General features: G+C 48.6%; 1 protein-coding gene across 4 annotated transcripts in view; it reads right to left on the bottom strand.

Moving 5' to 3' along the window:
- Window positions 1-12,120, bottom strand: part of VPS35L (VPS35 endosomal protein sorting factor like) — a 143,416-nt gene that overhangs the window by 3,147 nt on the left and 128,149 nt on the right. For all 4 annotated transcript variants that reach the window (XM_061152945.1, XM_061152946.1, XM_061152942.1 and 1 more), the window contains one exon: window positions 4,624-4,742. In XM_061152945.1, the coding sequence (XP_061008928.1) occupies window positions 4,624-4,742 (119 nt within the window). The remainder of the gene's footprint in view (window positions 1-4,623; window positions 4,743-12,120) is intronic.

Below are 12,120 nucleotides of genomic sequence, written 5' to 3'. Positions count from 1 at the left end.
GCTTGATCCCTGGGGCGGGAAGGAAGATCCCCTAAAGAAGGGAATGGCAACCCACTTCAGTATTCTTGCCTGGAAAATTCCATGGACAGAGGAGCCTGGTGGGCTACAGTCCACAGGGTTGTAAAGAGTCGACAGGACTGCGCACAGCACAGATCAGGGATCAAACTCTGAAGAGGCCAAGAGATTTGCCCAGTGCAGCTACAGATTCATCCAGGGAAGGAGGCATGGTCTGAGGTGGTTTAGAACAATACATATTTTTCCTGCTTTCTTCAAACAACCTATTAACTGTCCATCCTTCCATGTGTGGAGCCTACAGAGCAGCAGACTCCGTGTTAACTGCTGAGCCAACTTAGTCATCCCCTCCTGCCGCCCTCTCCTAGGTGAGAATTTCAAATCTAGTGGAGAAAAAAAGCAAGACAGTAAAACTGCCAAGGGGCAGCTAAGAATGCAGTTGGGTGAGGGTGTCGTGTGACAGTGAAGAGACTCAGGCCCCCCAAAATTAAGCCTGCCCTGCCAACAGCCTGGGCCAGTGACCATCACAGCAGCAGCTGACCCAACTGAACAACACTGCCGTCAAAGGGAGGGGTCGTGCTGTCGGGTCCCCACCTTGCAGGTGTGGAGGGAAGGCGGCAACCACCTGGCCAGCAGATCACTAACTGGCTGGCCACTGCCTACTTTGGGCTCCTTTGTTTAATCAGACAATGAACTTGCCCCTGCCAGGAACCGGGCAGAGATCATCCAGTGGGTTCCAGCCTATCCTGCTCTCCCTTTAAACTGGAGATGCCTGGAAATGAGGGCCCTGACTTCTACTCAGGTCCAGAGGACCAACCTCATAGAAAGTGCTCAAATAAGATTCTTCTGAGAGGTGCCTTTTAACTACATTTCCTGGAAGCAGGGCAGAGTTTTAAAAAGTCAAATAAGGAAAACAGCATCTCACTGGCTTTTTCTCTGTTCTGTATCTTCTCAAGCATTTTACCCTACAAGCCCAGTTTGCATGTGTTTTAAATGAAAACATTAAAAATGAAATCATTAGAGAAGGGTCTGGGAATGAGCAGGCAGGCTGCCCGACGTGCAGAGAGACCCAGGAAACTGTGAACACGGGAGAGAATCAAACCCAGGCCTCAAGCCCCTCCTATCTCCACAGAGCTTTTCAATAGAAAGGGGCTGCTTTTGATTCTTTGCCTAGGGGAACTGTCACTTCCAGGAAGTTGTAAGGGTCTGGCGTGGTTCCCAGCTTCACCACACCCAAACAAACAGCTTCGTGAAGCCCGTGACTAGAGCAGGGCTGGCTCCTTCACGTGCGGGTGGAGGGCAGTTTGGAGGCAGGGCTGACACCAGTCAGTGCTGAGAGGTGAGACACTCAGCTCAGGCGCCAGCGCAGGGCTTTCACGGCGCCGAGCTTGGCTCCCCCACAGCAGAGAGAGCTCAGAGCGCTCCTGATCGAGGCTCTAGAAGCCTCCGCCCCCCCCCAGGGCCGCCTGTGCCGAATCTCACAGCACATTGTTAAAATGAAGGATGACATGTTCCATCTTAGCTTGGTCCACCCATGTTTTTCCCAATAAATGTGCATATATGGACAGACACTTTCAGTGAGCATCCCTGGTATTTATATGGGTTGAAATGTCCTTCGGAAACATTCCAGCCCTGCTATTCCTTCAGAAGTATTTCAGCTGTTATCACCATCAATGCCTCCTCCCCCAAGAGAAAAAGAGACAAGTTAAAATAGTTGCAGGTTATATGGCTCTGGGCTCATTTTTATTGTGAGCCTGGAGGTCCTAGACTGTGGTCGTTTATGCTGTCAGCAGCCACCTCTGATTAGACCCAGCCTGTGGCATCAGAGTGAAGAAAGGCATTTTCAATTAAATACACAGCCCTGCTCTGGCAGGAAGCAAGAGCCAGGGCCCATGTTTGCAGGGATTGGGAAGGTGCTAAGATCCTTCAGAGCAGGGGAGCAGAAGGGATGTGATCAGTTTGGTCAGTGCAGACAGAAGGTGAAGAACTCCCCTTTCTTCTACAGGGTGGTGAGGGCTCTCTCAGAAAGCCGCCAACTGCAGAGACCAAGTTGACACCATTCAAAAAAGGCCTTCTGGTTGGAGGAGGGGAGTTACCTCTTCTAACTAGGGTTCCAATGCAGCTCCCTCCACTGACAGCCAACGCCCTCCATGCATGAATTCCCCCAGAGTTCTGCAGCCCTGCACCCCGTGGGTCCCAGGTCAGTGGGACCCACCTACAACCCTCCCATCCCTGGAGAGGGCTCTAGGAGGCACTCGGGGCCCCCAGGGTGGCAGTGGTTCTGGGTTTTCCATCTGCCCTCTGGACTGCTAACCTTAAGGCTGGCCCTTTACACTGTGCCCCTGACCTTGGTAGTGGCCACTGGGGAATGGAGTCTGGAAAATGCTCCACTCTTTCTCGGACCTGCTTGAATACCCTGGAGAGAATAAGAACCCAGGACATATATGTATGTTGTGTGTGTGTGCACTCACAGCTACAGAATATTCTTGTAGCTTTGTGTTGGGGTGGGGAAGGGCGGGAAGGGCAATGGTGGCATGCTATACAGTCCTAGACATGAATAAGAAATAAATTAAAAATCCAGTTTGATCTTATTTTGTCTTCAAAGGATTTGGTGGATGGGGGTACAGAAGCAAATCCTAGGAAAGTGAGACTCCAGGTTGGAAAAAAGGGAGCTGGGGAAGTGCGTGGAAGGAAGGGGAGGACTGGGAACCAAGCAGTCTGAAATCTGTCCTGGGTCTGGGAAAGGGAACTGGAGTGGGGTGGGGGTGAGTGGCAGTGAGAGAAAATAGGAATCTGCTAGGGTGGGATCAGGAACGAAGTGTCAGGTTGTCTCCTGCTAGATGGGATTTTAAAAAATTGAAATGCTCAGAGATGCAAGCAGACAGCTTGGAATGACAAAGAACAAGATTTGGGGTGGGAAAGGGGTATGGCAGGGGGAACACAGAAGCAGAAAGTCTGGCAACAACTGTCCCGGGGAAGGACACAGGGAAAGGTCAGGCACTGGCTTTGACCTGAAGTGAAGTGAAAGTGTTTGTTAGTTGCTCAGTTGTGTCTGACTCTTTGCGACCCCAGGTTCCTCTGTCCGTGGAATTCTCCAAGCAAGAACACAGGAGTGGGTTACCATTCTCTTCTTCAGGGGATCTTCTCAATCCAGGGATCGAACCCAGGTCTCCTGCATTACAGGCAGATTCTTTACCGTCTGAGCTACCCTGCCAACCTCTCCACCTTAATTACACAACAGGTATCAGTCTTAATGTCTGAACAACCATTCCCACCAAGCCTAAGACAGGGCTTCTGGGATCCATCTGTCACCCACATGTTTGAGCTGAAGTTGCAAAACTGGAATACTGGGGAAGAATACCAGGTAGTTATTTAGACTGTAGGATAACTTGGAAATTATTTTGAAATTAATCAACCATTTATCTATATGGAAAATACGGAAAAAACCACTCTGAAAAGGCAACAGCTGATAAAAGAACACATTCAGGGATCAGAGCATGGGCTCTAGAATGTTGTCTGACCACACTGCATAGCTGCCATTCTAGGATTCGGCTTCTCTAAGGTATAAAGGGATAACAGCCGTCCCCACTCACTGGACGGTCATGAGACTCAGTTGAAACAATGCATACAAAGCTCTCCACACTACACTTATTACAAGAGAGGCTGGAATGGGAATCCCCTGGTGGTCCAATGGTTAGGACTCCAAGCTTTCACTGTCAAGGGCGTGGGTTCAATCCCTGGTTGGGGAACTAGCAAACCGCGATGCGCAGCCAAGGCAGAGAAAAACACAACAGAAAAGCTAGGAAAGCACAGCCTGTTGCCGGGGCTGGGTGACACCACATGCCACTTTCTACTTCCATAAGCGGAAAGGCCTCACTGAGGAGGGCAGTGCAGTGGTAAGGATTCAGGCTTGGGGGTTGGGCCAGGAACCCTGTTCTGTCACAACCAGAGGAAACTGGGGGCTCTGGAAACCTCTCTGAGCCTCGGTTTTCTTTCCTGTTGAAGGAGAATAAAAACAGCACACACATCATAGCCCTGTTGAGGGTGTCCGAAGAGCTAAGGTGTGCAAGTACAGGCTATTATCACTCAGCATGCTCAGACTGGGCACCTGCTGCACGCCAGGTTTCAGGAGAGGATGCTGAGGTGAGGAACAGAGGGATCCCAGGACCCCGTCTCCGGCACAGGCAGGTCTCCAAGACCCAGGTCTCCAGGGCCTGGCCACATGGAGCTTACATTCTGGTGGGGGCAGCAGGTGACTAACAAGTGAACACGCACACACAGTGTTTCAGAGCACGCCCAAGCGCCACAGGGACACACACAGAGATTCAGAGGGATGCAGGAGGGCGTGGCTGCTTGAGACAGGGGTCAGGGAAGGCCACTCTGAGGACGTACTTGAGTTGTGACTAGAATGATGAGTGGGGTGGCCAGGGGAACCCCGGGTGGGGAGGCGCAGTGCAGGCAGAGAAAACGGCAGCAACAAAGGCCTCGGGGCCCCCGATGAACAGTCTTCACACAGGCACATTACTCTCAGGACGAAACAGTGTCCAAACACCCTGGGAACCTGTGATTTTGGGGCAAGTGGCGGGGGTCGGGGGGGCAGTGGGCACCCACCTCATCCTTGGCCAAGGTTTTCAGATGCTCCAGGATCTGAGCCATCACCGTCTCGCACAGCTTGTTGTTTTCAGCCAGAAACTTGGCGTCTCCCCCATAGAGGCTGTCGTTGGAGTCGACTGATGGAAGAAACGAGGGCTGTGAGACATTCCCAAGGCCAGGGAGAGGCAGCCGCGAGGCACCAGTATCAGCACATGGCAGGAACGCACGGGAGAGCAAATGGAAATGGCCAGCATCTCCTGCTGACCTGGGCCCTTGGGAATCACAGAGAAAATACCTGGCCTTCCGGATGGCTGAACCAGACAGCAGGAGCATTGAAGTCTACCCGTCCCCTCTGGCCTGGCATGGAGGGGACAGCAAGCATTGCAGTGACCATGGGAATGGCTGTCAATACTGAGCACCGTGCCAGGCGCTGGGCTCAGGGCTTCGCAGGCATTACTGCAGGGTCCTCATAACCAGCATGGGCAAGAGATCACGGATGGGCTCATGGAGGCTCAGAGCCCACCCTGGCCAGGATCCCAAAGGGGGAGGCTCCTTTCAAGCTAAGCACCGCCCCCAGCCCCCTGTCCTGTCGCTCCGCCTCAAAACTCCTGCAGGTGGCATGGAAGGTCCTCTTATGTCTTCCTGCAAACCTGAATCTTCTCACCAAAGTCCCCTCTCTCCTTGGGCACCTCCCATGACAGCTGCTGTCTATAGAAAGACCAGACGCAAGAACAGCCTGTTTCACCTCCCTCTCCCTCTTTCCTGTTGACCTTTACACAAAGCATGACCTCTGGGTCAGGAAGGAGAGAGAGACTCCACAGGGTGCTGTTTTGCAGTTGTTGTTGTTTTTTTTTTCATTTAATGATTCTTGGAGCTATTTCCGAATCAGCACAAATGGATGTCACAACAAACTGGAAAACTCTTCAAGAGATGGGAATACCAGACCACCTGACCTGCCTCCTGAGAAATCTGTATGCAGGTCAAGAACCAACAGTTAGAACTGGAGATGGAACAACAGGTTCCAAATCGGGAAAAGAGTATGTCAAGGCTATATATTATCACCCTGCTTATTAAACTTATATGCAGAGTACATCATGCAAAATGCCAGGATGGATGAAGCACAAGTTGGAATCAAGACTGCCGGGAGAAATAACAATAACCTCAGATACGCAGGTGACACCACCCTTATGGCAGAAAGCAAAGAACTAAAGAGCCTCTTGAAAGTCAAAGAGGAGAGTGAAAAAGGTGGCTTAAAACTCAACATTCAGAAAATTAAGATCATGGCATCCAGTCCCATCACTTCATGGCAAAAAGATGGGGAAACAATAGAAACAGTGAGAGATTTTATTTTTGGGGGGCTCCAAAATCACTGCAGATGGTGACTACAGCCATGAAATTAAAAGATGCTTGCTCCTTGGAAGAAAACCTATGACCAACCTAGACAGAATATTAAAAAGCAGAGACTTTACTTTGCCAACAAAGGTCTGTCTAGTCAAAGCTATGGTTTTTCCAGTAGTCATGTATGGATGTGAGGGGTGGACTATAAAGAAAGCTGAGCACTGAAGAATTGATGCTTCTGAACTGTGGTGTTGGAGAAGATTCTTGAGAGTCCCTTGGACAGGAAGGAGATTCAACCAGTCAATCCTACAGGAAATCAGTCCTGAATATTCACTGGAAGGACTGATGCTGAAGCTGAAACTCCAATACTTTGGCCACCTGATGTGAAGAATCAACTCACTGTAAAAGACCCTGATGCTGGGAAAGATTGAAGGTGGGGGGAGAAGGGGACAGAGGGTGAGATGGTTGGATGGCATCACCGACGTGATGGACATGAATTTGAGTAGGCTCCAGGAGTTGGTGACAAACAGGGAAGCCTGGCATGCTGCAGTCCATGGGGTCGCAGAGTCGGACACAACTGAGCAACTGAACTGAACTGATAAATGGATGTGCTGTTTTGCATGTTCCACCTCAGCAGGAGTTCATCATGTGATCAACCAGACATGTTTGGTTGGTCTCTCCTACAGACACTTCATTTGTTCTCTTTCCTTTCTTTTGTGGGGGGAGTGGGGGGGGGGGGCCAGGCTGCTGCAAAGTCTTACCATCTGTAATGAAACCACAACCTCTGCCTTGCAGAGTCAATTCTTTCCCCCCAAGCCTTCTTCTTGCCAGATCATCTTTTAACAGCTTTCACCCCAATTCCCAAATGTATGTGGCTGAGCAAAGTTATTTCCACCTCGTGTGAACAAGTGCTGGTGCTTAGTACATGGAGCACCCTTGGTGCTGAGTAGCCAAGGACAGGGAAAGTGCAGTGGAAGCTTTTAGATGTTTCTGATCCATGTGTACATGCCTGCCAAGTCGCTTCAGTTGTGTCTGACTCTTTGTAACTGCCTGCAAGGCTCCTCTGTCCATGGGATTTCCCAGGCAAGAATACTAGAGTGGGTTGCCATGCCCTCCTCCAGGGGATCTTCCAGACCCAGGGATCAAACCTGTGTCTCCTGCAATTCTTTACTGACTGAGTCACTGCGGGAAGCTCCATCCATTCTGATCCGATGGAGGCCTAAAATCTGGGCCACCATGCCAAGCGCAGGGACATTTGACAAAGGAGAGCCATGCAAGCGCCTGGGTGGGGAGGGCTGTGTGTGGCTGTGCTTACATGGCCATGGACACACAGTGCTAACCCAGTTCATGGCTTACAGATGTTTTCAATAAACCGGTTCAGCTTAGCTCATCTGGCGGAACGCACTCTGCTGTGCTTTTCTCAGCCCGACTCATCACTGGCCCTATCAAAGGGCCCAGTGAGAAGGATCCTGTCTCAGAGGCGTATACAAATCCAAAAGGGATGAGACATATGTGATCACTGTAAAGCCCATGAGGTTGTGTGATGCAAATAAGAGGTGACATAGGGCACTCTGTTTAGCTTGCAGATGGGTGAGGCTGGGAACAAGAGCCACAGTGGACAGTCCCATCATGGTCAAAGTCACCAGCTGTCGATAGGACAGGGTCTGCACAGAACTCTTCCCTGGACTGCTGATAACGGGCTACAGAACCAGGGGATCACGTTCAACAGGCACTGGCCATGAAGAGAAGAAAAGTCAAGGTACAATGTGCAGGGTGGCTTCTAAACTTTTTAAAAAGTGACCCCTATTAGGCTCACTTACAGGAAAATTGGCAAATACATTAATAGTCAATGTACCAGATATACATCTAAATGGCCTATAATTTTATGGAAAAAAGTTTGATTTCACTAGAAATCAAAGAACAGAAAACTAACACCACAGAAGAACTTAAAAAAAAAAATCACCTATTAATAAAGGTGAGAAAGAATACCCGGCTTTGATGTAGGCCTGGGGAAGCTACTGGTGGGAGTAGCACAGTTTTGGAAATCAGTAAGAAAAGCCTTAAGAAATATCTAGTACTACTTCACATCTATTAGGATTGCTATTATTTAAAAACAACAACAACAACCACAAAAAGGAAGATACGAAGTGTTGATGAAGGCGTGGAGAAACCAGAAGCCTCGTACACTGCTGGTGGGGATGTAAAATGGTACAGCTGCTGTGGAAAAGCTCAGTGCTTCCTCAAAAAGTTAAAGTGAACTGCCCAGGATCCGGCAATTCTGATGCTAGATATGCTCAAAGGAATTGAAAGCAGAGACTCAAACACATACTTGTACATGAATGTTCATAGCAGCCTTATTCACAGGAGCAGGTGGAAACCCAAGTATCCACAGATGGATGATGGGTAAGCAAAATGTGGTTTATCCGTACAATGGAATATTATCCAATCATAATAAGGAATGAAATTCTAATACATATTACAATATGGATAAACTCTGAAACCATTACGGTAAGGGAAATGTACCAGACAAAAAAGGACATCTACTGTATGACTCCACTTGTACGAAGTACCTAGAAGAAGCAAATTCATAAAGACAGGAAGTAGAACAGAGGTCACCAGAGGCTGGGGGAGGGGGAGGTGGGCAGTTATTGTTCACTGCGTACAGAGTTGTTTGGGGGGGATGAAAAAATTCTGAAAATGGATAATGGTGATGGTTGCACAACACTGCAAACATGCTTAATAAAATGGAACTGTCCCTTTAAAAATAGTCAAAATGGTAAACTTGATGTTCTATATATTTTACTCCAAAAAAAAAAAGTCTTAGAAAAAGGCCAGATCTTTGACTTGGGAAAACCCACTCTAAGAAAATAATCCCCCAGGTGCACGAAGATGCATGTATGTGATAGTCATTGTCACCTTATAGAGAACAATGCTCACTATATGTTTAATGTATGTTCATCATAAATGTGTAAAAAGGTGAGAAGAGAAGCAATGGAAATGTATACCAAGAGTTTTGACTCAATGCTCTGTAGTATTAGCATTAAAAAAAATATTATGAAGACAATAAAAGTATATGATCTATAGTTGTTAACTACCGTGTACTATACCGCACTATACTATTGCTACTACTTAAATAATATACTATCAATAAAGTGACAGAACAGCATACATGGTGGAGCCCCATATATGTCACACAGACATATAAAGCCATGTATTTCCCAATTTACAACTTCTAAGAACCAATTTTTTCAATTAAAAACAATTATATTTCATTATTTTATATATTTCCTGTAACCTGTCTTGAATTTTTGAGGGAATGGGACAGGTATACAGTAATTAACTAATTGGTAAAGTAACTTCAGAGATGCTTCATGTACATTTCTGGTTGCTACTTCGAGAATAATAACTCCCTGTATCCCCAGATTCTTACTTGAATGTCCAGGCTGCAGAACGGTGCGGTAACAGGACACTGAACAGCGGCCTCTCTCACCCCGCATCACTTGATGCCATCCTGCCCCGCTGTGAAGCTCTCGCTTGCCCTTCTCCACACTCCCACATACACACAGACATATATGCCATTTCTTTGGCTGAACCTTTTGTAAGCAGGCTGCAGACATATTGCCTGCAAATAAGGAGAACAGCTGGTCCTTTTCTCCCCACTTCTCTGTCCTCATGAAAGCTCCACTCCAGTTCTGAACTGCCCATTGGTGGGGACTGTCCTGGGCCGGCTGCTGGCTCTGCAGCCATTACCTAAACACAGGTTGGTAGTGAACTGCCCTGGGCTGCAGACAACCAACCGTCCTAGGATTTCAGAGTCAGCTCTGGCTGCTGTATCTCAACGGTCCATGATGTGGAAGACGGCAGTTATTCTTGTAAGAAGAGAAAGAATTTGATTCAGCCATTCACCACCATCAGATTTTGCGGGATGGCAAGACTGCAGCTGGTGAAGGAATTTCTCACACCTGCTGCTGAGGACTAGGATAGTTCCTGACATAAACTCCCCGTCTTCACTCGGAGCTGGAACCTACTCTCGTTCAGGTTAGCCCAGCAGCAGCGGAGAAGACAGAAGGCCTGGGACTGCCTGTGGCCAGCCACCCAAGCTGCAGGCACCCTGCCCAGAGGGGCCAGAGGTGTGCTCGGAGCAGGCCGCTCACACACACAGAGCACGGGCTGGGCGAGAACCCGCTCTGCGCCAGGTTCCAGGAGCTGGAGACCTGGTGGGGGGCGGTGGGCCAACCTGGCCCTGCCCTCACACAGCACACAGCCCATAACGAGGTGCAGGTGAGCAAATGGACGGTCGCCACCAGATGCACTGCAGGTCCGGAGACAGCAACCCTGGGGGCCCCAGATCCTAAAATCCAGGCTTGGGATGGAATTATAGAATTAGTGAGATCTAGGCTGAGCCCTGAAGGTAGAAAGTGCACAGAGAAAGTGAAAAAAGCGGTCAGGAGTGCTGAGAGTGCCACATCTGAACTCGGACCCGCTCTGCACTCCGGCCGAGTAGCTCCTAACTCTCCACTTTGCCCTTCTCTCCCTCCCTCTGTTTCTGTTCTAACACTTGGAGAGTCCAGACATGGTGCTCGCAATGGGGAGAAATGAAATCCCTGGCAAATGGCCATTAAAAATAGCCCAGGATCTCTGCATCTGTCTGGGCTTGGGGTCACGACCCTGAATGCTTCAAGGGCTGGCAGGCGACGTGGAGGAGTGAAAGGGCTGCGATGACCCCCCACAGGCCCCTGGGTCACACTCTTCCAACCAGGTGTCTATCTGCGTGTTAAATACATAAACATCAGTGTCAGGAGTGTCCTGCCTTTCCACAGCAAGCACGCTCTCTCATTCGCTCGCATGAAAGCACAGGAGTTTTGGCTCCAGGTAATTTCAGAACATTCTCTTCTTATTCATCTGGAAAGAAAACAGCCTAGGCATCCTTCATACGCAAAAGAAAAAAAAAAATCTGACCCCAATTTTTCAAAAATTCGAACCTTTGTTTAACACTGTCTAAAAAGGCTGCCTTCAATAACGAGAGAGACAGGAAAATGGGGCCCCCATCTTGTGGGCCTCGTGTGGCCCCCCAGGACGCTCTCTCCTACTAAGACAACTGTCAGGTCACAACTGTGCATCCAGAGAGAACAGAGCTGAGCCAAGAAGGCAGCAGAGAAAACCCACCCTTCTGTTCTCATCTCTAAAAGCTAGGAAACTAGACTCCTCCTGTGCTGGCGCTCCAGCTCCCACAGTCCGCCCTGCTGTTCTACAGAGAGAGGATTCAGTGAATCCGCTGAAGGAAGCAAAAATCGAGGAGAGGGCTTGCTCCTCTGACAGGGCCCAGCATTTCCAGACGAACTTCTATGGCAGCGTCTGGTACTCAAAAGTCTCTCTACTGTTTTGAGTCCTCCAGGAACCTTTCACAAGAGAGAAAATAAAAGTGCCAAGAAATACAAGAAAAGCTCAACCTCATGAGCCATGAGAGAAATGCAAATTACACTCATCGGAACAGCCAAAATGAACAAGATGGACCACATCAAGGAAACAAACGGAAACCTCACTCATGCCTGGTGAGACTGTAAACTGGTGTAAATATTTTGGAAAACTGTGAGACAGTACCTACCAGAACTGAACACAAGGAAATCCCACAAGCCAGCAATTTCACCCCAGGCATAAACCCAACAGACATGAACCCCGAGAGTTACATATTCAGGAATGATCACAGCAGCACTCCTCGTAACAGCCCATAACTCCATCCACAGGGGAAGGAATAAATTCTGGTATATTCATACAGTGGAATACTATGCAGCAAAGCAAAAGGAGGACCAACAGCTACACACAACACAGAAGAATCTCACAGACATAACACTGAGTGAAAGAAGCCAGACACTCATTTAGAATGCTTGCTAAATGGGTCCATTTATGGAAAAGTAAAAAACTAACAAACTATTTTGTAATATTAGTCAGGAGAGCAGTACACCTGTAGAGAGGCAAGTGGTGGTGCTGACTGGATGGGGCATACAGGGAACTTCCGGAGAGCCAGTCATGTTTGGTTTCTTGATCTGGGTGGTGGTTACCAGGTGTATTCATTACACAGCTTTATGGCTTACCGTATGTGTATACAACCACTGCTGTTGTTTAGTTGCTAACTTGGGTCTGACTCTTTGCAACCCCATGAACTGCAGCCCACCAGGT

This window comes from Dama dama, chromosome 10 (genome assembly GCF_033118175.1).
Source record: "Dama dama isolate Ldn47 chromosome 10, ASM3311817v1, whole genome shotgun sequence".
Classification (NCBI taxonomy): Eukaryota; Metazoa; Chordata; class Mammalia; order Artiodactyla; family Cervidae; genus Dama; species Dama dama.
Note: the sequence above shows the minus strand (reverse complement) of the source record. Positions and strands in the feature narration are given on the sequence as shown.